This window comes from Phlebotomus papatasi, chromosome 3 (assembly GCF_024763615.1).
Source record: "Phlebotomus papatasi isolate M1 chromosome 3, Ppap_2.1, whole genome shotgun sequence".
Classification (NCBI taxonomy): domain Eukaryota; kingdom Metazoa; phylum Arthropoda; class Insecta; order Diptera; family Psychodidae; genus Phlebotomus; species Phlebotomus papatasi.
The window spans coordinates 90,166,622-90,189,241 of record NC_077224.1 but is presented as its reverse complement, the minus strand read 5'-3'; the positions used below and the strand labels follow the sequence as shown (position 1 = coordinate 90,189,241).

The 22,620-nt window shown below is 34.8% G+C and overlaps 5 protein-coding genes across 6 annotated transcripts; 3 read left to right on the top strand and 2 right to left on the bottom strand.

Moving 5' to 3' along the window:
* Positions 1-107: 107 nt before the first annotated feature.
* On the bottom strand, positions 108-5,528 carry LOC129807660 (galactosylgalactosylxylosylprotein 3-beta-glucuronosyltransferase S). Of its 2 annotated transcripts, XR_008752300.1 has the most exons (5): positions 5,037-5,528; positions 1,995-2,261; positions 1,318-1,935; positions 875-1,249; positions 108-765 (listed from the first exon to the last, which is right to left on the bottom strand). XR_008752300.1 is itself a non-coding variant. In XM_055857076.1 (4 exons), exons 1-4 carry the CDS (start codon positions 5,161-5,163, stop codon positions 1,191-1,193), a joined length of 1,071 nt encoding a protein of 356 aa, XP_055713051.1. In that variant the 5' UTR covers positions 5,164-5,528; the 3' UTR covers positions 108-1,190. The 2 variants fall into 2 exon arrangements, 1 of the variants encoding a protein (XP_055713051.1); XM_055857076.1 differs by having other exon boundaries at positions 108-1,249.
* Positions 5,529-5,610: 82 nt separating this feature from the next.
* LOC129807654 (ubiquitin carboxyl-terminal hydrolase 3-like) lies at positions 5,611-10,833 on the top strand. Its single transcript, XM_055857071.1, has 5 exons — positions 5,611-6,065; positions 7,659-8,794; positions 8,860-9,002; positions 9,070-9,216; positions 9,277-10,833. Exons 1-5 carry the CDS (start codon positions 5,948-5,950, stop codon positions 9,431-9,433), a joined length of 1,701 nt encoding a protein of 566 aa, XP_055713046.1. The 5' UTR covers positions 5,611-5,947; the 3' UTR covers positions 9,434-10,833.
* A 46-nt stretch (positions 10,834-10,879) lies between these two features.
* On the top strand, positions 10,880-18,269 carry LOC129807656 (GDP-fucose protein O-fucosyltransferase 2). Its single transcript, XM_055857073.1, has 3 exons — positions 10,880-11,115; positions 11,208-11,874; positions 16,910-18,269. The coding sequence occupies exons 1-3, from the start codon at positions 11,085-11,087 to the stop codon at positions 17,589-17,591; spliced, it is 1,380 nt and encodes a 459-aa protein (XP_055713048.1). The 5' UTR covers positions 10,880-11,084; the 3' UTR covers positions 17,592-18,269.
* On the top strand, positions 12,053-18,269 carry LOC129807652 (mediator of RNA polymerase II transcription subunit 23). The gene is made up of 7 exons (XM_055857069.1): positions 12,053-12,174; positions 12,241-12,313; positions 12,385-12,535; positions 12,653-15,429; positions 15,503-15,742; positions 15,800-16,144; positions 16,207-18,269. Exons 1-7 carry the CDS (start codon positions 12,130-12,132, stop codon positions 16,767-16,769), a joined length of 4,194 nt encoding a protein of 1,397 aa, XP_055713044.1. The 5' UTR covers positions 12,053-12,129; the 3' UTR covers positions 16,770-18,269.
* Positions 18,270-19,341: 1,072 nt separating this feature from the next.
* Positions 19,342-22,560, bottom strand: LOC129807655 (protein transport protein Sec61 subunit alpha). Its single transcript, XM_055857072.1, has 4 exons — positions 22,330-22,560; positions 22,035-22,102; positions 20,776-21,867; positions 19,342-19,937 (listed from the first exon to the last, which is right to left on the bottom strand). Exons 1-4 carry the CDS (start codon positions 22,334-22,336, stop codon positions 19,674-19,676), a joined length of 1,431 nt encoding a protein of 476 aa, XP_055713047.1. The 5' UTR covers positions 22,337-22,560; the 3' UTR covers positions 19,342-19,673.
* Positions 22,561-22,620: the final 60 nt, after the last annotated feature.

Genomic DNA, 22,620 nt, shown 5'->3' with positions numbered 1-22,620 from the left:
CGTAGTTTTCGAAGCAACACTAATACGGTAATGGATGCAAAGCGATGATTTAATGTTTAATTTTTGATGGGATTGTGATTGACTTATTAATTGAAAAATCCAAGTGATAGTTTTTAATATATCATGTATTATCGTGATTAATTATATAAATCGCTATTTTATATGACTTGCATAAAAAGCTTGTTTTTGTAATTTAATCTTATAATTTAATTAGGAAGACTATATCGTTATTTGCTTCTAACCTTTAAGCTTTATCTGGGTGCTTTTTAAATAAACTCTCAATGCTGAATTTGAGTTACAAGATATGTTTGTAAATTTTATCGTATAAAAATCATTCCAACTTTTAAGAAATTAAATAAGCTAAATCAATGCATACAAATCAATCACAAAGGAAAAAAAGAGTATAATGCGTAGCTTTTTTTTTACTAACACTCCTTTTTTAATTTCAAAATATTTCTTTAATTAATTCTGCTGCTAAATATATTAATAGTTTTTACATAACCTTATATCACAGTGACTTTATTTAATTTTTTTCAATTTGGTATTTTTGGGGTGTTTTAATCTAAATCATAAGTATATTTTTTGATCGCAATATAGAAGAATTGAAGGCAAAGTAACACTCTAGTCTTTTGATATTTTGCTAAGCAAAAGATATAACTATTTACATTGGCATTATTCATATTCACGAAGGTAAATAATTTGGTAAAAATCCTTAATTTTTATTGAGTATATGAGATTCTGATGTTCTAAGCTTAGTACCTGAAACTAAAGGAACAATTGCGAATAAAAAATAAAGTATTATGTTTTTCATTTAAAAATTAAGTCAAGAAATTCTAAGAAAGTTTTCTTGGATGTTTTTTTACATAGCGCTAACCTTATCTGTGACTAAATGTGCTTTCCGTGTAGTATTTTGTAATCTAAAAAAAATATCTGATAAGTACTGCATGACTATAAACCTACCAAAAAATCAGTAATTCTTTAAATATTTTATGTATTTTTCTTGCTTAATTTTTCACCTAGATTTTGATCGTGAAAATAAAATGATGAATAGCCTTTTATCCTCTTACAAAAATTCTGTGTAATTGCGAAAATGAATATTTCCTATATGATATTCTCTCACACAGAAATTGTTTGATATTCACGCGAGAGTATTTATAGAAGAATTAATTGGTGCTGCATTGGGCTATATCTCAAAGTAGCGTTGAAACAGACTTCATTTTACCATTCCTAATGATTTCAGCCTTCACTCCTAGACCGGCAATTATTGTATCGTAAATTATCAATTTTTTTTATCATCATATCAATGAAAATTCTCACCTGACGTGGAGCTGGTATGGCTGATCCCCATAGCATCGAGGTTCTTGAGAAGTGGCCCAAGACTAGTCTTATCAGACTCTACCATGTGATCATCGATTTTAATTGTGGGAGCCTTGACTTTAGTCGTTTGTGTATGCCAAACAAAAATTTCTGTGCAATTATTGGCCTTTGGCTCAATATGCTCCATTTTCAGTTTAATACTTTTAAGGAATTCATCCTCTTCATATCCTGCTTTATATGGCATTGTAGCATTTGGATGTTGAGCCAAGTACTCAAGATTTACAGCAAAGCCCGCCATATCCACTGGCCATTGTCTCTTGGCTGGCCATGAATCAAAAAATCCTACAACACGACCATTTTTCACAACTGGTGTACTAACAGCGTATTTCCCAATAAGACCCACTGGAAACATTGAGACTCGCTTCGTGTAGCGAATTTCAGAAAAAAGACGTAAACTAAAGGTATTGTCATCATCGCCAAAATAAAGGACTCCTGAGCGAATGTTGTTAGATCGAATCCATGAGAGTGCAGCCCGTCGATTCGCAACACCACGAGGAATTGTGCTTTTGCTGCGGTAGATATCTGGCATAGGACTAGCAATATGGGTGTAAGGAATTCCTGTAAAATTTCCCAATCAAATAATTCAACAGAAGACTTCCTTCAAAAAGTGTACTCACCAAAATCGTTGAGGATAAAATCTAAGTAACTATTGCAAACATCTACATCATCGGCCACGATCCAGTGCAAATTAGGAATATGCATTAGGGTTTGGCCTAGCCTGATTAGTTCTGCAATTTGTTCCCGACGGGGATACGTTGGCGTTACAAAATATATCGTAGGCCATGTTGAATCTTTTTCATTGAATTTGCGATTGTCTTGCAGATTCACATTGCAAATGAACATGCTATCGCTTTCCGAAACTGACGCTTCGTAAATTTTAACACCTGCAAGAATCAGATGTGTATAAAATCTTGAGTGGCAAACAATTATGAATATACATTAACAGCACGGAAAAATGGGCAAACTGTAGTAAAAATCAATAATGATAGGTGAAAAAATTAAGTGAGTTTGGTATGAATTGTGCTACTCTGTTAACCTCTAGTGCTAGTGACTTGTTAAAAAAATCGACAGCAATTTTTTCTTTTACCAATCCAATCATCTTCAATTTTTCATTATCCCTTTCAATCGTTTCTAGCTTTCGTTCACTATTTGTTTATTTCTCGAACTGTGTGTAATTAATTGCACATTGTTCAGTGTATGAACTACAGTTTCCTGGTATAATTATTCTTTTACATTTCGCACTTGTTGTGTCAATCAATGTATTAAGGCTGAATTATTAAATTTCTAAATGACATCACAATAAAACAAAAATTGCAGCAAATAATGGATTTTGTGGATAATTGCGAGGAAAATTATTCATGATTATTTCATCAATGACGATATACACATTATATCCTCTCCAAACAAGCAATATATCCTCGGTTTTTATAGGTCAATCGATTACTCTCTGTCATATATTGGCTAAAAAATTAAAAATTGTTAATAAAAATGTTTCTGCACGAAACTAATTAGGGTTCTTTAATAGGAATGATTTTTCTAAGTAAGCAAGGTAAATTTAAAGAATTCATACCCGCTATTCTTTAGTTGTAATTCTTTTATTAATATAATACACTTTTTACCAATTATAAGTACTATGTGACTTAATTAGAATCATAAATCATTAATCATAAATAATTAGCCTTCAAGTTCAATATCAAATTATCAATTTAAGCTTTCTCTGACATTTTAAATACTTCGTTTTTTTTTGTTTTCAGAACATGTAACTAACCGGTCATTGACGAGCAAAATTAGACCCTATGATGCCGAAAAAATTATGTTATCTCAATTGTAAAGGGCGATAAGGGTATGTGACTAAAAGTATGTATATTTCATTTAACTAACTAATTTGAAACCTTTAAAAAGTATTACATGGTATTAAATGTAAAGTATTAAATGGATTGGATGTCTTTTTAGTAAAAGACCAATTTTTTATAATTTTATATAGCTCAAAAATATTTTCTTATTGCGTACTCAGAGTCCTTACATAATAGTGAATATCCATTTCATTATGAAGAACTTTATTAATATAAGATACCAAGATAATAAAAAGAACGAAACTTCTTGAGATATAACATTTAAATCACGAGATCGATAATTTCTCAAAGTTCTTTCTAATGCGCTTCTCACTGTCCTCAGATTTTTTTATTGACAAAACTTAATAAAATCAATTGACAAAACGGCAAAATCTTTCGCAACAAACTAGACCCAAATCATCAAATAGATTTTGGCAAATGCAAGGACTGTTGTTCCACTCTGAACTGTTTTTTTTTAAAAGAATTTCTTGATAAAACTATCTTTTTTTTTTGATAGAGAGAGAATATAGATAGATAGATAGATAGATAGAAATAGAATTTATTTCATCAACAATGTCTTAATATTTTCGTAAAAAACTTTATCATACGTAATTGTTTTTATAGAATTACAGAATTCTTAATTATTTATGATAAAAATCTGAAAAGTCAAAGGAAATTTAAAGAGATAAGGAAAATGCTCCTTAAGTGTTTTCCGAGAAATCGTCCTTTAGTACCAGACATTAGAAGATCTACTGTTATTAAGAACAAAATAAATATCATAAAATAATTCTACTCTTTTCCTAGAACTTCCATTCTAAGATATCTCAAAAATTTCACGTAGTGAACTTTATAAGCTCCTTCGGGGGAATATGTTCAAGACACAACAAGACAATGTTCAAGACAATCAGATGGAGTAGTCAGAAGTGAAATTTAAAAATAAATAATTAAAAAAGGTTAACTTTTTATTTACAAGAGAGTCAAAAATTGAGTAAAAGAAAAATTCTTTTTCTTTTACTTTTTACAAGAAAACATAGATTGGCGGAAAGAATTGATCACCAGTGACCCAATCGTCCTTTGAGGGAGTCATAAGTCGACGTTGACCCGAATTTCATAAAGATTTGTTCAACCCGTTGAACCGTATTTGGAAAATAAAATGTCAAATTTGAAAATTTTCAGAAGGATGAATTTTCAAAGACTGATAATCTTTTTGGGGTGTCTGGTAATTCTTAAATCACTAATATATATGAGATGGACCTTAGTACCTTCTTTGAGAAGAAATTGAACTAGCTCCCATTTTCCTATTGTCCTTTGTTATATTTTTATTTAATTATTTTTTTCTTTTTTTTTTGTATATGGAAATCTTTTGTGACATAGACACTTGAAACAAACATTGTATATCACCTTTCCTTTCATGGTCACTGAGTTTGTGATATAACTTCCCACTGATTCTGATGATTGCAAATTTTTTATTATCACGTTATGATAATGTCTCAATTACTGTATAAATGAAATTGATGTTTCTTTAAATATAATCATGAATTCATAGACCTTTGACATTAATTTATACTTCAGCAAATTGACTTTTAATTTTATCAAATAAACAAGCATAATTGCTGTTATACTTTATAGATTTTAGGAGGCATGGCACATGGGATTTTTTCTGTGTGGAAAAAGCTGTAGAAAAATTCATTATTCATCGTGAACGCTAATGAGAAACCTTTTCTGTACAGAATACATAAATTACTGATTAAACAACAAGATTTCTCATAAAGAATTTGTTTTCGTGCAGAAGAAGAAAAATTGTGTATTAGGCACCAGTAGTTTTACCTGCTGATGATGACCATAAGATGTACAGGAAAAGAAGGAATAGCAGCCCACAGACACCAAGTGTATTTCGGCAGTGGAAGACATGAGTATAATTATTCTTCCACCGCGAAAATATTTCAAATCCCATTTCTTGCCTTAACTAAAACTTCCTGGAAACACTATTCATCACAGACCGACAGGCGGTTACTAGTAAATCACTTTGGTGTGTAGTGTAGATGTAGATAAATTTAAGTAATTTTACGGAAGGAGAAATTTCACATGTATCTGCATCTTGGACTTTTTATAACCTTATGAATCATATGAAACATATCAGAAAACTATTAGGGTTTCCCGTAGAATTTCACCAAAATCTTCGAGACTGAAAGTTTGCAAAGTTTATTTACACACTCGTAACTATTTTTGTTCATATTTTCACTTAGAAAATATTTTTTTTCAAGAGATTATGCAAGCGACTTATATTCTCTATGGTTCTTTATCAACTAACTCACACAAATAAAAAATACGAGGCTTAAGTCACATTTTCGCCGTATTCGCTTGCATTTGTCAAGAATTAAGATGGCGAAAAATGTGACAAAAATATGCTGTGAGTGTTATGACAAAATGCTGTGAGTTCTTCACGAAATCCTCACAAAAGTGGAATCCCCTGCCTAGTAAGTGAGTGGTTAAGACAAAATAATATCCACGTATAAAGCTGTAAATTGAAGTAAATACAAGTTTTGAAAAAGGTATAAGCCATAATTTGCAAGTGCATTCTGTGTAATTTGCGTGAAAATTGTACCCCAAACCTCACTTCGTCAAACGTCGTGTTTTGTAAGAAAAAAAAATTGTAGTGATTTGTCCCTGGTGCGTGAGAAAAGCAAAAAAATATTGAACCCTAGGAAGTGTGTATAATAAAGTTTGTAGTGAATAAAATGGAATGCCCCCATCTTTTTAGTGAAGAATGTGTTAAGATAAATCGAGACTTTGTGAGAAAACAGAAAATCGAAATATCAGCAGCCACTTCGACGTCAAAGACATGGCGATGTTTAGGTAAAAGAGAACAAGAAAAGATGCCCATACGTCCAGTCATACACCCCCATTCTAATACTCCCAATATCATTGCTTCATTAGAGCTCCAATCACAGGAAATCTCACCTGAGTATTCGTGCCCTAATCTTGACCATTTTTTTAATATGGTTTATTCTAGGTATTGCCTTTGTTCTAAGCAAAATAAGTGGGAATTAAGGGTTTTTTTCCATGCCAAGTTCAATGATTCTCTGAAAATTATGTTCTGCGACGATTCTTTCCTCTTTGTCGTACTCCCTTCTTTAAAATCATCTACTCGTAATCATTTTTGGGCAAAAGTATCCGCGCGTTGATTGTATATTGAAAATCAATACATCTGTAGGTTCACATTAAACTTAAATTCTCGCCCTCTAATCCCTGACCAACAACAAATATTACTAAGTATCTGCCATAATTCCACGTCGTCTGCCATTTCTTGTTGGATTTTTGTAGCCTATCATCAGTGTTTTCGGATACCAGCTGCTGCCCTAGTCTTGCACATGATTAACTCTAAACCTCCCCAAACGACTAAGTGCGATATCAGCATCCCCCTAATCAAAGAAATCCCAGTAGCTAGCGATATGTTTTGAGAATTCCCAGGGTTATAAGAAAGCGCTATGCGATTGCTTGTCAATTGCTTGACGTCGTCCATTTCTTTGTTCTTGCTGTTTGAACTCCCATCATTTTGCCATCGTCTACAAAAAGCCCTATCACAGTCTCAAATGTTGTGAATTGTGCTTGGATATTAAGTGTGTGTACTGTACTTCATACAAGATCCTGCAAAATTTCTCATAAAACCATGGAAATCAGACTTGTACAGAAGAAACTAGAATCATTTCAGTATCATTCAATTTTCTCTAACATCATATGCACTTAGGTGCTCCGGACAGACTGCAAAGCTAAGTTGCTGTGGCACTTCGGACTGGCGTTTTTGTATCGGTTTTGTCCCGGGAGGGGAGATTTGTTTGTGCGACGACGCAGAAGGTCGATAAAGATGACCATAGCAAAATCATACTCTATTCATCTCTTACTATCACACAACACAACTCGTGCGCACGTCAGAAGAAAAATGTTGCTCATTTTCTGTGTACCTTAAACTCTTTAAGTGACCTCATCGAAATGATACGCACAGTTTGTGCATCTTAGAACTCAATTTATACTGTTTTCAGACCTAAGGTTTATCCATATACATATATATGACTTTTGAACTTCTTAACAGTGAATTTTTGGAATTTTTTTTTTAGGAGTATATAAATGCAACTTGACCAATTAGAAAAAGAATTTAAATTGTAATAGTTTAGAAATTTGAGGCCTTCTGAAATATGGGCTCAACTTCTAGAAGAAATTGTTTTAGGGTGCGGTAATATAAGCATTAAATCAACAAAATATATTTAAAGTGACGAACTTGCTCTAAAATTTAATCATCCTCATGAACACTTTTTTACAATTTCTGTCCACTAAATGTTAATTAAGTTAAATTCTATTAATAAAAAAAAGTGGTGGCAGAAATAAGGAGAATAATCAGAGTACTTATTATTAAATATTAAAATTATCTTTTTTTTTATCTCTTGCCTGCAGAATGTGCATCAATGAAAGAGAACTGGATGTGTCTAAATTGTGGCACAGTACTGTGTGGTCGCTACGAGAATTGTCACGCCTTGAAGCACTCAACGTACCGAAATGATCATAAGATTTGCATGAGTACGATAAACTTCTCAGTGTTCTGCTACAAGTGCGACGATTTCATTGTCAATGACACAAAAGACAGGCGCTTAGATGAATTGCGTCAGGAGTTGAGTAGCAAGGATGACGATTCGGCATCGGAGACATCCACAACAACATCATCCTCCTCGTCAACATCATCTGGCGTGGAAGATCCAGCATCTAGTGGAAAATATCAGCAAGAACTGACAAGTACATCATCATCGAGTGATTCAGGCTGGGAAGAGATGCCACTGGGAAGGAAACTTCGTCCCCGAAAGCGTACCATCTCAAGTGATAGTAGTGAAAATGCTAAACGAAAATCCCTCCGAAAGGTGGTTGGTTTGCGCAATTTGGGCAATACCTGCTTCATGAATTCCGTATTGCAATCTCTAAGTAACATTCACGAATTCAGTTGCTACTTCTCTGCGCTCCCTGCCATTGAAACGGCCAAGCAGAAGCGCTTCTACCATTCCCGCAGCCTCAAAGAGAATGTCGATGATGCCAATGTAGTAGAGGAGTTACGCAAGGTTCTGCTGAATCTCAGTCAGGGTGGAGATGGATCCAAAGCCATTTCGCCTGAGTGTCTTTTTCTCGTGATATGGAAGGTGGTACCACAATTTCGAGGTCATCGACAGCATGATGCTCATGAATTTTTGCGTTATATGCTGGACCGATTGCACACAGAACTCCAACAAATTAGCCTACCTGATGCCGGAGGCGGTGGTGTAAATATCAGCGGTAAGACAGCAGCTGTAGTCAAATGTCACACAATAACATCCACGGAAAACAGTTCAACAAGTAGCTTCAAGGGACGCAGTTCTATCGTAACCAGTGTCTTTGGAGGCACTTTACAAAGCGAAGTGCGATGTTTGATTTGTGGTATGGAGAGCAAAAAGCACGATCCATTTCTTGATCTCTCACTAGACATTCCAGAGAAGTTCTACAAAGAGTGTGACGAAGACAATCAACCTGTATGCAACATTTCTGATTGTTTGTCAAGTTTCACTGAAGTAGGTTAAGAAAAATCAGTAAATTTAATAAACTTATGAAAAAATATTTTAACTATCAATTGTAGATTGAAGAACTTGCTGAGACGGAACTGTACTACTGTAGTTCATGCAAATGTAAACAAAAATCAACGAAGCGTTTTTGGATCCGTCGACTTCCTAACGTTCTCTGTCTCCATATTAAGAGATTTCGATGGAGCAACTTTTTTAGGTAACTAACAACTTTTCTTTAACTTGTTCAAATTCACCAAATATTAATCAAATATTTTGTTTTACAGAACAAAAATTGACTTAAGAATTTCATTTCCTATCAACTCTCTGGATATGTCTCAATTTGTTCTTAACAATGGTCCAGAAACGAGACGATCAAATTCCTCCAACAATGTTTACGATCTTGCAGCTGTTATTGTACATCATGGAAATGGGTCAGTTTATTTTTACTTTTATGTATTTTAAATTTACTAAAGGTTCTTTTTATATTATAGATCAAGCTGCGGCCACTATACCTCATTTGCTATCAACAACGGCACTTGGTTGCATTTTAATGATCACACAGTGAAAGAAGTGCCGCCGTCCGCTGTTGCTGACTGCAAACCTTACATTCTTTTCTATATTAGAAGAGATTCAAGCAAGAATTCGTGAGATTAGATTTAAGACTGATTTCATTCAAACAAGGAGTTTTTTTTACTCCATTTTTTTTTTATTTTGAATCTTGGATTCAATTGGTCCTAGCGCCTATACCCTGTCCCCATTACTTACATAAAAAAAACATACATTTAAACCAAATTTCTAACTGCTAAACTCCAGCAATTTCACTGAAAAATAATTTACTGGAATATCACAGTAATATCCTTACCTTACATATATTATGTCTCTTTTATCAGAGTAGTTTTCTTTCTATCCATAACTCTCATATAGTATTTGATGAAAAAAATACAAATACATTATAAATGAAGAAATGAAATACAAAAGTAACCCATTATTTACGTAAAATATTAATTTAAGAACAAACTACTTTTGAGATGAATAGAGAAAATAAGCCCCAGTCTTTAGGTATGTCAGTAAAAAAAATGTATTTGATTTTATGTCAAAAATTCAGAAAATGCATAATTTCTGTTTAGAATCTAATGATAAAAGAAAAAAAACATATTTGAATATATCTACAAATTATTGCGAGAAAAAAAAGAAACAATAAAGAAAGAAAACTTATTCTTTACCTTCTAGAAAGAAAAGTCATGAAAATTCCTTACCACAGCTCTAAAAAAAAATATAGCTTCTTAGTGGGAAAATTTTACTAATATAAAACAAAATCTCCAGAAAATTATTGAAGTGTATACGGGCTTAAATTGGACAATTGCAAAAAAATAAACCATGTTCAGCCAAAATTCATCAGGATATAGAAATCTAAATTTGTCCAGATTGCAGCAGTGGAATATATTTCTTAAATACATTAAAACTGTCAAATTGGATGATGTGTGTAACTTCTAAAAGTAAAAACCCAATCATTTGTTTCTGAATAAGTAAGAAAAATTCCAAGAGAAAACAGATATATGTACATACAGAATACATTAAACTTGTAGTTTATTATAATGAAAAGTAAAAGAATATTTAAATGCAGAAGAAACATTTAAGATAAAAGTATAATGGATTAAAAACTCAAAGTAAATAATTAAATTAGAAAGGAAAATTACTGAAAAATATAACAAAGAATCATTTTTTGCGGTTTTATTGTATAAAAATGAATCTCGTGTGATTTCAATCATGCTTTTATTTTGAGCTGATAATTATGTGAGTGCATTTATGTACGTACAATGCACAGTAATTTCGAAAATAATATTAATTTTATTTTTTTTAAGATACAAAAACCTTCCCACAATTTTCTTAAATATAGACCGATTTTTTTTTAAATTTTGGATTTACAAATAACTACACAGGACAGAAGAACAAAAAATTATAACTTTAATTTGAGGCTATACACTGGATGATCTGTAATATGTTAAATACTTTATGGATAACATGAATAAATAATTTTATTTCAAGTATTGAGGGAAGATTTCAATTTTGTGAAACACTGTATATAAGGTGAGTAATGTAGTATTTTTTAACAGTGTTCTTTTTGACGTTACGAACTGAGATTTGTTTTGCTTCTTTTTGAGGAATTGCTAAGAAAAATACAATAGAAATTTTTAGTGAAATGTGAATTTATAGAGAAAAAATTGTAATAAATTTAGATATTGGTAGTGGCAGTGAGTAGCTTTTCTGTAAAATAGATCGTTTCTTTAACCAGGGGAAGATGAAACTTTATAGACATTTTACAATTCCGGGTATGTATCTTTTTTAATACATTTCCCACTATCAATAAATATATATATATATATATATATATTTTTTTTTTCTTTTATTAAATTCTTTTTAGTTTTCATACTACTGTGCCTCAAATTTCCCGTGGGAGAATTTACATTATTTTGTCATTCGATTGATGTGTTTATGGAAGCGAAACCCACCCCATTTTGTAGTCCTCAAATAAACCCTACGAATTTTACAAAGGATATTCCAGGAAGCATTACTTATATCCTCTATGATGTGAATCCCGTTGAAGGATTCAATTTAAGGAGAGATGTCTACATTAGGATGGCTGTTTTCGTAAAAAATCTACGCAAGGACGAACGATATAAAAATACCAAGTTAGTCCTACCTCCTTTCTCGGATTTGTACCATTGGAGATCTAGGTACTTGGATCAGAGTCATGTTTTCTGGAATACTTTCTTTGATTTAAAGAGCATGAAAAGATATACAGACGTCCTGGACATGTGGGAATTTTTCAATGAAATTAAAGCGATAAGCAAAGACAAAAGGTACCAAGATTTTGCAATTGACGAAGTATACAGGCTCAAGCATTTTCAAGAAATGTTTGAAAATGGAGTGTTTGAAGATAAATTCGAAAAGACAAAATGTGGAGCTGCAGAAGGTGGTCAGGATGGATTCTTCCATTATAGCAATCTCACATCGAAGAGATTTACATGTATAAATTTCCAAGGAAGTGCTAGTCTACTTAAGGACCTTCTCGAGAAATTCAAGCCCAAGTAAGTGACCTTAATTTTAATTTCAAAATTACATAAAATAACCATTGATCTTTAAAAATGTATTACAATTACATTATTGCTGAGCTTTTTTGCCCCAAAATGTTTTACAGTGTCAATTTTACGCGTATTTAAATAACATTTATGTAAAATGTCAATGAATGACAAACACCATTCATTGACGTAGTCATTTAGTAATAATATGAGTGGAGTATATGGAGTATTGGTTTTATAAACAAACTTGTATTTTGTTCAAAAATGTCTAATGAAGTGCAAATATTGAATTTAATTGATGATATTTTGGTAAGTAAATAGTAAATACAAAACATGAGATTGAAGAACTGCATAAAAATTGTATACTTGTTCTAGAAAATCGATTCAAACGAAGATGTCTTCCCTGGTGAAGAAATTGACAAAACAGGCGCTTTTCAGAAGAAAATTGGTTAGTAACTGCTTTAGAATGTTTGCAAAACATCAACCCAATTCTTAATATTATTGCTTTTTTTTAATTAGGCAACCTCTTTGGTGGTCTAACCAACGAGCAGAAGGAGAATACCCTTCGCCAGTATTTGGTTAAAGCAGCTACCCAAACCAATTTAAGCCAATTAAAGCTTTTACTGGATACATTATCAACTCTTGTGAAAGAAAATATACTTCCGGCACGGTAAGTGAATAAAATTTAGTTAGTTAAACAAAAATTAAAACGAAATTGAAAATTTAAGAAAAAAACTGAATATTTTATGCATAATTAAAATTAAACAATTTTTACTCCTTGTAAAAGATTGCTTTGTGAGCAAATCCTCAGCTGCGAGAAACTGGTATTTCAGAATCAAAACTTTTGGATTGAGAGTCTTACTCTTCTCAAATCATCGATCGCTTCAAAACGTGGAAGTGGAGGTGTTGACTACAAGGGAGTGCGCGAGATTATGCGAGGATGTCGAGAAAAGGCTCAAACTTTCCCAAAAGCTCTCAACTCTAGTACTCTACCACAAATGCTAGTTCTCGAAAGTATTATTGAATACATTTTCGATCGAAATGCATGCCTCCTTCCAGCTTATTTCATTGCCAATGAAATCCAAAAGACCGATTGTCCAGAACCTCATTGGAAGATGGCTAGACTTATGGCAACTTTTGTGGAAGAATTCCGGAATACTGCCCAGATGCTAACAATAATTGGTCATTCGGCAATGTTGCCTATCGTTGAACACTTTGGATATGCTGATCACTTGATTAATCCATGGAGATTAGACAGAAATTCACTGAAATTCAATTTGAAAGGAATTCTTCCTTATGATGCTGAATTATTGCAACCCCAAACTGGACTTCTTCGGTTTGTTCTTGAGCAGCCTTACAGCAAGGATATGGTGTGCTCAATCCTCAACCTCCAGAAGCAGCATAAACAGAGATGCGTTGCACTGGAGGAACAACTGGTGTGGCTTGTTATCTCAGCAATGGAACGTTCTGAACAGGAAACTGCATCTTCTGTGTTCCAGACACCAGATGCTGGTCAAAGTGACGAAAAAATGACTTCTGTTCATTGGTTGTGGTTGCATTTATCATCTCAGCTAATTTACTTTGTACTCTTCCAATTTGCCAACTTTCCTACAATCGTCATGGCTTTGCACGATAAATTGGCCGTAAGGACGGAACTGAGAAAGGGTCGAGATCATCTTATGTGGGTGTTGCTGCAATTCATCTCGGGAAGTATTCAGCGCAATCCCTTGTCAAATTTTTTGCCTGTACTTAAACTGTACGATATTCTATATCCTGAGAAGGAGCCCCTTGCTGTCCCAGACTTCAATAAGCCATATTGTACTCGGCAAATGGCTCCTACTTGCATCTGGATTCATCTGCTCAAAAAAGCCCAGACAGATCAAATTAACATTCATAGACAGATTCCGAAAGCCCTGAAAAATCATCATGAATTCCTACAGGAACTTGTTCATCCATCAAACACATCAGTTTTATCAATGGGATCAGATTTTCGAATTGCTTTGCTTTGCAATGCCTACTCTACCAATCAGGATTATTTTTCTCGACCAATGGCTGCTCTTGTGGACACAATCTTAGGCACTCAGAAAAGTAGCACAAGTTCTGGCGGGGGTGCAGGTCAGCAAGTTCCAACTGTTCCCCTTTCAATGGTCATTCTGGACAGTTTAACAGTGCACAGCAAAATGTCCTTAATCCATAGCATCGTAACACATATGATGAAGCATCCTCAGTCAAAGAATGCTATGCCAAATGTGACTAATATGGCCCCAGCCTTAGTTGAAACATATTCAAGGCTCCTGGTATATACTGAAATTGAGTCTTTGGGGATTAAGGGCTTCCTAACTCAATTGCTTCCAACAGTATTCAAATCTCATGCTTGGGGGATACTCTACACTCTGCTTGAGATGTTTTCCTATCGAATGCACCACATTCAGCCGCATTATCGTGTGCAACTACTCTCTCATCTTCACTCATTGGCTTCAGTTCCTCACACAAACCAGATGCAACTGCATCTTTGTGTCGAGTCGACAGCCCTCCGTCTAATAACAGGGCTTGGATCAGCAGAAGTCCAGCCTCAAATTTCACGATATTTATCTGAGCCTAAGACTCCGGCATCTGTTGTATCTGCTGAAAGTGAAGAACTTAACCGCGTATTGATTCTCACAATAGCTCGATCAATGCACATTACTGGAATAGGAAATGATCCTTCAAGCAGTTGGTGCAGGGAGCTCCTAACTGGAATAATGCAAAATACCCCACATTCTTGGGCATCACATACACTTCATTGTTTCCCTCCTGTATTGAATGAGTTTTTTACGCAGAACACAACTCCAAAAGAGAACAAGCAAATGCTGAAGAAGGCTGTTGAGGAAGATTACAGAAACTGGACATCTATGTCTAATGAAAACGACATTATAGCTCATTTTAGCGCAGCTGCAACTCCACCTCTATTCCTTTGCCTACTTTTCAAGATGATTTATGAGACAGATGGTATTAGTCCAGTTGCCTACAAGATCCTCGAAAGGATTGGTGCCCGAGGCTTATCGGCTCATTTGAGAAAGCTTAGTGACTACATTGTATTTGAGGTGCAAAACTCTAATGTCGGAGCTCATGTTAACAAATGCGTAGACACCATAAATGATATGATATGGAAATACAATATCGTCACGATCGATCGTCTAGTGCTTTGTCTAGCACTTCGAACTCAAGAAGGCAATGATGCACAAGTAAGCTTCTTTATTGTGCAGCTGGTACTACTTAAGTCTACAGATTTCCGCAACAGGATGAGCGAGTTTGTTAAGGAAAATTCGCCTGAGCATTGGAAGCAGAGTAATTGGCATGAGAAGCATTTGGCATTTCACCAGAAATATCCAGAGAAATTTGCTCCTGATGAATCAGTTACACATCCACCACTTCCTGTTTATTTTGGAAACGTTTGCTTACGTTTTCTACCCGTTTTGGATATTGTTATCCATCGTCTGCTGGAAATAACTCCTGCAGGGAGCACAACTCATTCTCCAACCCCAGTAATCCTGGATCATCTGGGATGCCTCTATAAATTTCATGGTAATTTCTGTTGCTGGTGTTTTAAAGTTCTTTTTTAAGACTTTCTTTTATTGATGTGCCCTTTCTTTCCTAGACCGTCCTGTTACTTATCTTTACAACACTTTGCATTACTATGAACGTAAGCTGCGCGATAATCCAGCGATGAAAAGAACAATTGTGGGAGCTGTTATTGGTTCACTGAAAGATGTTCGTCCAGCAAATTGGGCTCTCACAGAGCACTATCAGTTGTATCTGCAGAAATCCGAAACTGAAGCTGCTCAGTGGAAGCCTGAGTTAACATATTACATAAGCTTACTTCGACGGTTGATAGAAAGTAATTTTAAGAAATTCATCATATTGATCAAATGAATAATTCTTTGTAATTTTGCAGCGATTGACGGGAAGCACTTTTTCTATTCAACTGATTGGAGATTCAATGAATTTCCCAATCCAGCTGCTCATGCTCTCTATGTGACTTGCGTTGAGCTCCTGGCTCTACCAGTTGGACCGCAAAGAGTTGCAAATAGCCTAATGGATGTAATTTCCCGAGGATATACTGTTATTCCACCAACACAAATTCATAATTGGATTAATGCTTTTGGACTAGTGATGTCTAATCTACCGGAATCTTATTGGAATGTTATTTACGATCGATTGCGCGATGTCCTACAAACTCATCACATGACTGAGTGGAAGTTGAGATACTCTCCCTTCGAAATGTTCAACTTTAAGACAAGTAACTTTAGATTGATTTTGACGAATTTTCCATAATCTAAATAATTTCTTTTGTCATTCTAGCCCAACATGCCATGTTGGACAAGACATATGTGTTCATGTTAGCAATGGCTCAGTCGCTATTTCACCATTTTGGAATTGGACAAATTGCAACAATGCCTGAATATATGAAAGACAAGTTGAAACCAATAATTACAACAGAACACCAGTTGATTTACATTTGCCACTTGGTAGGACCTTTTCTGCAACGTTTAGATTATGAAAGACCACGCCAAGTAGCCGAGATAACAGCTCTACTTTACGAATTAGTGGAGAAAGTAGACAAGAGTCAGGGATCCAGTCCATTGCTTTATATGGATTCCATATGCGATCTACTATATCACATTAAATACATGTTTGTGGGGGATAAAATGAAGACTGAGTTGGAAGCAATAATTCGCAGATTGCGTCCAAGTTTGCAGAAGCGACTGAGATTTATTACGAGAATGAATGTTGAGGAAATCGGTGTCGAGAAGACAGAAAACACTACCTCAAGTGCTCCAACTCAGACTACATCAATGTCAGGCCAGATTTCAGCACAAAGTCAAATGACTGGAAATATTGGGGTAGCCACACAGAGAATTTAAAAATATATACCTATAATATTCACAAAATAAATTTTTTCCAATAGAAAGCATTTTTGTTTTACTAATGCATACGATTTTTTTTTAAATATTTAGTACTATTCATTTTCAGAAAACCTCAGTTTAGTACTATTCATTTTCAGAAAACCTGGGCATATACGGACAGTCTTATTTCTCAACACCGAAGTGGTCCTTCACGATTACTGGGGCAATGATGAATTTTGGCGGGCAAGACGTTCAATGCGATTCAATGAAAAGCTCGTGGAAAAGGCTAATGAGTTCCGCATTGAGAACTTCAATGCCACAGATGAATTGGATGCCGTTCAGCGTCCAGAAAAATGGGAGGATGAACGGGAGTATCGAAATGCCGTCGGAGGTGACTATATATGCGCACATCTTCGTAGAGCGGACTTTCTCTATGGCCGAGAACGTACAACCCCGACACTGAGATCAGCTTCTGGTCAGATAAAGCGTGTAGCAAAGATGCTGGGTATCGATCAGATCTTTCTTTCAAGCGATTGTTCAAGATCTGAACTGATGGATCTCTTGGCATTCATGAAGCGCTTAAGAGTATATAAATATCTTCCACCAACGAGAACTGATGGATTGAATGCCCTAAAAGATGGGTCAATAGCAATAATAGACCAAATAATTTGCTCAAATGCAAGATATTTCATTGGGACTTACGAAAGCACTTTTACTTATCGCATTTATGAGGAAAGGGAGATTTTAGGATTTCAACCGCGAACTACATTTAATACATTTTGTAAAAACGAAGATTTGACGGAATGTGAAAAAAATTCACAATGGCCCATCGTTTATTAATAAGTGAATCCTTGTACCTTAAAATAGTGTAAAAGAATCTCAGCTAAAAATATTTATGACCGTAAGTCTTGCAATATTTAAAATTTTAATAATCAAATTATCATACCAATTTTACGGATAGAATTGGGCTGAGATTGAAAATGAAATTTATTTATTCATTTTGTAAAAAAGACATTCGTGAATAAAAATATGTTAATTTTTGAAGCCTGCACGAAAGATTTTAGAAAATTTTTAATCTTAAAATCAAATAAACCCTTATATCTTTCCAATTTTTAATAGATTGACGACACCTAGCAATTTTATACAATTAAATTTGAAATTAAGTTTTTTTCACTATCAAGTGAAAATAATGAAAAATGTCACGAAAAATATAATATTGATTGTGAACTAGCATTAATTGGGCATGCACAATTTATTTTGTTTTTGTACCATTATTTGCAAAACAACGTTGTATCAGATTTTTTTTTAAAACAAATATTTCAAAATCAAAATAAATTGTATGTTCCTTATACTGCTAAATATTAGTATTGTATTAACAATCATGTAGTAAATGTGCATGTTGTGAAGTGAAAATTACGGTGTATAAATCAATAAAAGTGTAAAGTACCATTTTATAAATCAGTCAATTAAATGTGATATTATTTCACAAACTTAGTAAAATAAAAGAGCGTCAAACCAGAGCTGTATTAATGTCTTTTATTGCACGGACTTAAAAAGAGAACAGTTGTTTATTGTCAGGATGTATGTTCGTTTTTTTCGTGTCTCTCTACTAGCCTAAAGGACAAACAGTAACAATTAGGAAGACCCAGAAAACAACATTTATGAAAAATAATTTATGAAAAAAAAACACGCTTAAATCAGACCGATAAATATTTCAATGGACAGGAAGGGAGTTGACCCTCCAACGCTTAAGAATTACTCCAGAATAGCATTACCAAAATCTCATTTACTGAGATAATAAAGATTTTATTTAGTAAAAAATTGCCTTATTACCTTCTATCATTGCCTTCTTACTGGCATTCTTGTGAAGTTTTGAATTCATTTTGACTCTTCATTTCATTATAATTCCCAGTTTTGTGCGATATGTGACGTGACACCAATTTCAATTTTTACTGAAAGGTATGTCGTTCTACTTTAAATGTTTTATTTTAAAAAAATTGAAAAAATAAGTTTGAATTTTAGAAACGATTAAAGTATCAAAAACTTTTATATTTTATCACTTTAAAATGATATCAATGAAAAACACGTGGTATTATTTTGGACTATAAAAATAGCCTAGAAAATATTAAATCACTTTTTTTTTTTAAAATATTTTAAGGGTTGGACTTTAGAGAGGGCTTAGTTGACTCTGAATAAATAGTTTGCTCAATATTCTTTCCAAGGAGAACTATAACACCCCATTGTATAATTCCACCCCGGACTGATTCTGCCCACCCCCCCCCCCCCTTCTCAAATTTCAGTATAGTAAATTTTTATCAGACGTAGAACTCGATCTCTGGAATAAAATATCTTATTTAGTGTGCTTAAGGAAAGAGATGATTATAGATATTGTTCTCCTTCTCAGAGATATTTTTAAGCAAAGCCTGTAAGTTCAAGTGTATATCTTCGAAGGTTTGAGAGTATAGAGGGAGAGCTGACAGGTATTAAAATTACTTCTATTTCCACCATGGAAAACATTTAATATTCCCGAAAAACGGGCAATATATTTGAGAATAGCGAAAATTGAGTTGGAAAGGAAAAGATTAAAATATCAGGTGAAATATAAATCTTATTTTGTATTGATCTTTACACGGAATTTTAAATAAGAAATATCTCCTTCAATTAACATTAAATTAAATGTGTAATGTCTGCATGAGTTGTAAGTAAATAAAAAAAAGAGATGAAATGTAGTTTAACAATTTTTCCAACACACATTTTGTTATACTACATCAATCTTCGCCCTCATCCGTTGTTCAGCTCGCAAAGAGGAGAGAATGAAATCCTTTTAGTTCTTTTTTTTTTCTCTTATTTAATTGCCACCCGGGAGCAAGTCTTTTTTGTCTTCTTTACTAAATATTTCATCCCAAAGGATGCATCTCCATCTTAGAACAATAGCGTACTCATGCCTCCCATCTCAGATTGCTCCTTCACGAAAATCTCAAAGTACTGGTAAATAATTGTTACAGCTAGGAGGATACCCGTGCCAGAGCCAATTGCACCCAGGAAGTCAGCCAGCACGGATAGAGCCCCAATGCAAAGACCACCGAAAGCTGCCGCCGTGGGGATGTAGCGATTGAGTTCGTGGATCATCGAATGATCTCGATGACCTCTCATCACCATCTGCTGCTCCTTCAGCTGCTTAGCTACCTGGATTTCATATAAGGCAAACATTAACATCACAAGGCTTAAATTGCTGAGAGATTGGTGTTTTACACGGTAAATCCATTGACAAACTTTGAGTGAGAAATTTCGAAGTGTTTGCAACCCGGTAATACCTATATGCAACTTCATTGATCTTCTATTTTACACATGAACAAAAATATGACTTCATTTTGGAAATATTTAACACTTAAACGTACTCTATCTGATTTTAAACAAGATCTGAAAATGCAATTTTTGGAATATTTAAATTTGTGCTCTAGACTAGTTAATGATAGTGGAAGTGCCTCGTCTCGAACTGACCATGTATGAGATATTATCTCTTCACATATTCCAAATATCTTTCCTAAATCATCAACACTGTAGCATTATGCAAAATTTTCTCGGAAAGAGAAGATACAACAGACTTCAAACTTTAAGTCATTTTTGAGCCTCCGACACTTAGAAATTTGCAAAACTGCTTTTGATAAAAAGGGAAATTCAATAAAAATCAGACAAAACATATCTTAAACAATTTAAAAGCAGAATATCTTTAGAAATTATGCACTCATAATGGAGCCAAATTTAAATTTCTTGAAAATTTCTTGTTAATGAATCGATTATAATCCTTTGTACACGGAGCATTGGATGGAAGTTTGCAAAAAAATCAAATTGCTTTTATAAAATTTTAAACTGACATAGCTAGAGTAGAATGGAATGTAGCCCTCCATTTGGATTTTAATTTAATAAGTATTTTTATCCCCTTTTTTGTCGAAAAAACCGTTGCCAAAATATTGAAATTGTATTTTTTTTTTACCGTGTACTAAGAAAGAAGAAAATTACTCACATCCTTAGCAGAACTGCCGGAAACATCAATCCACGTCTTGGAGAAGAAGGCGCACGAGCCCAGCATAAAGACAATGTAGAGAAGAGCGTGGATAGGATCAGTGAGAATGTGCCCGACATTCTCCGGCGGGGATAAATAGTAGCACAATCCTCCTATAGGATATGACCTGGCAGGGCCACCACCACCCACATCAGCCCAAACGCCCAGCAAATTGACCAGGAAGTTCCCATGGAACTTCACTGCCAACATCTGTGAGATCACGTAGAGATTTGATACTAGAGCCGATTGAAGAATGATGGGAATATTGGAAGTGTAAAAGAGTTTAATGGGATAGCTGCTGTACTGCCCTCTGTATCTTGCTGATTTTATGGGCAGATCTACTCTGAAGCCCTGGAAGTAGATGACAATGGCGAAGACCAGCACTGTGGCCAAGAGGTTCATGAGATTTGGCAGATTTTGCCTATAGAAAGCCTCCCGGAGAGCTCGAACTTTATCCTGACGTGTGGCCAGAAGGTGAAATAGAGCAATAACAGCACCCTCAAATTCTGTTCCGCGTCCAGTATTGACTGTGGTCGGTGAGAATGCCTTCCAAACAATTGTCTCGCAGATATTTGTTGCAATGAACAGGGAGATTCCAGAGCCCAATCCATATCCCTTTTGGAGGAGTTCATCCAGCAGCAAGACAATTAGACCCGCTACGAATAGTTGAATAATAATCAGGAGACAGACTCCAGCTCCAATCTCTGATGGCTCTCCATACATTCCAGTCATGACATATACAATGGCCTGGCCGACCGTGATCACCATACCAAAGAGCTTCTGGGCACCATTGAACAGTGCCCTGTCTTTTGGTGTATCACCCACTTCGATAATCTTAGCTCCGGCCAGAAGTTGCATGATCAATCCGGATGTAACAATTGGCGAGATGCCCAATTCCATAAGAGTTCCACGATTTGATGCCAGAATAACACGAATCCAGTAGAAGGGATCAGCTGAATCTGAGCTCATGATGCCAAAAAGAGGGATTTGGCAGCATACCAAAAAGATGAAGAGTGTTATGGCTGTCCATAGCACCTTTTCCCGGAATTGGATCTGTGAGCATAGGTAAAATGAGGTTAGGATATCAGCCGGGAGAATCCCTTACATAAAATTCTCAAATACCCTTCCAAAGAGTATTTAAATTAACAAAATCTTCCTCTGACAATCTCCTACATTTAAGCAATCTCTGATATACCCTGAAACTGCTCCTGTACACTCACCTTCCTCTCTGGCTTGGCAATCTCAGGTAATATGCTACAGAAGGGTTTTATCACCTCCAGGAATTTTACTGAAAATAGGACATGGTTAGTATATTAATTCCCTAAGTATCCTATCCAGGACTGAGTCGCTGTAGTTAAAGGATTCTGGAATTACGGTAAATTCTCACACTGTGTTGTATACGTAAGCAAAATTATGGGACTCTCCCAACGCAATTTTTTGCCCAAATTCCCATGAATTTACACCAAATCCCACAATTCCTGCTACAGCTTCAGTTCTGGGGGCTCCCCTACTTACTCCCCATGGTGGCAGATTTCTGGAAATTACACTAGAAAGTGAGAAAATCGCTGGAGAAACTTGATCACTGCACGACTGTTTGAGAACTTCTTGTCGGAATCGCGAGGAGAGAGCTCGCGCAAGTTTTGACACGATGGGCTACGTGGCCGTAACTCGCCTCCAAGTCGCCGGGCGCCACCACGTGGAACGGCCAGTTTGCGAAGTTCATTAATCTTTCGACGAGTTTTTCGTCTAGAAAGTTTGTTTTTACTTTGCATACCAAACCATTGATAAAGAGAGGCTCTTTTTGAG

Bases quoted from the DNA above. Each gene is read 5' to 3' on its own strand.
- LOC129807652 (XM_055857069.1), top strand. From the start codon at position 12,130: ATGTCTAATGAAGTGCAAATATTGAATTTAATTGATGATATTTTG. The intron at 12,175-12,240 runs GTAAGTAAATAG...TACTTGTTCTAG, and splicing joins ATTTAATTGATGATATTTTG to AAAATCGATTCAAACGAAGA. The intron at 15,430-15,502 runs GTAATTTCTGTT...TTTCTTTCCTAG, and splicing joins ATGCCTCTATAAATTTCATG to ACCGTCCTGTTACTTATCTT.
- LOC129807660 (XM_055857076.1), bottom strand. From the start codon at position 5,163: ATGGGATTTGAAATATTTTCGCGGTGGAAGAATAATTATACTCATGTC. The intron at 2,262-5,036 runs GTAAAACTACTG...TGATTCTTGCAG, and splicing joins CTTATGGTCATCATCAGCAG to GTGTTAAAATTTACGAAGCG. The intron at 1,936-1,994 runs GTGAGTACACTT...GAAATTTTACAG, and splicing joins TTTTATCCTCAACGATTTTG to GAATTCCTTACACCCATATT.
- LOC129807656 (XM_055857073.1), top strand. From the start codon at position 11,085: ATGAAACTTTATAGACATTTTACAATTCCGG. The intron at 11,116-11,207 runs GTATGTATCTTT...AATTCTTTTTAG, and splicing joins TAGACATTTTACAATTCCGG to TTTTCATACTACTGTGCCTC. The intron at 11,875-16,909 runs GTAAGTGACCTT...ATTCATTTTCAG, and splicing joins CTCGAGAAATTCAAGCCCAA to AAAACCTGGGCATATACGGA.
- LOC129807654 (XM_055857071.1), top strand. From the start codon at position 5,948: ATGGAATGCCCCCATCTTTTTAGTGAAGAATGTGTTAAGATAAATCGA. The intron at 6,066-7,658 runs GTAAAAGAGAAC...TCTTGCCTGCAG, and splicing joins AAAGACATGGCGATGTTTAG to AATGTGCATCAATGAAAGAG. The intron at 9,003-9,069 runs GTAACTAACAAC...TTTGTTTTACAG, and splicing joins CGATGGAGCAACTTTTTTAG to AACAAAAATTGACTTAAGAA.
- LOC129807655 (XM_055857072.1), bottom strand. The intron at 21,868-22,034 runs GTGAGTGTACAG...CTATGCTCACAG, and splicing joins TTGCCAAGCCAGAGAGGAAG to ATCCAATTCCGGGAAAAGGT. The intron at 19,938-20,775 runs GTGAGTAATTTT...TATGAAATCCAG, and splicing joins CCGGCAGTTCTGCTAAGGAT to GTAGCTAAGCAGCTGAAGGA.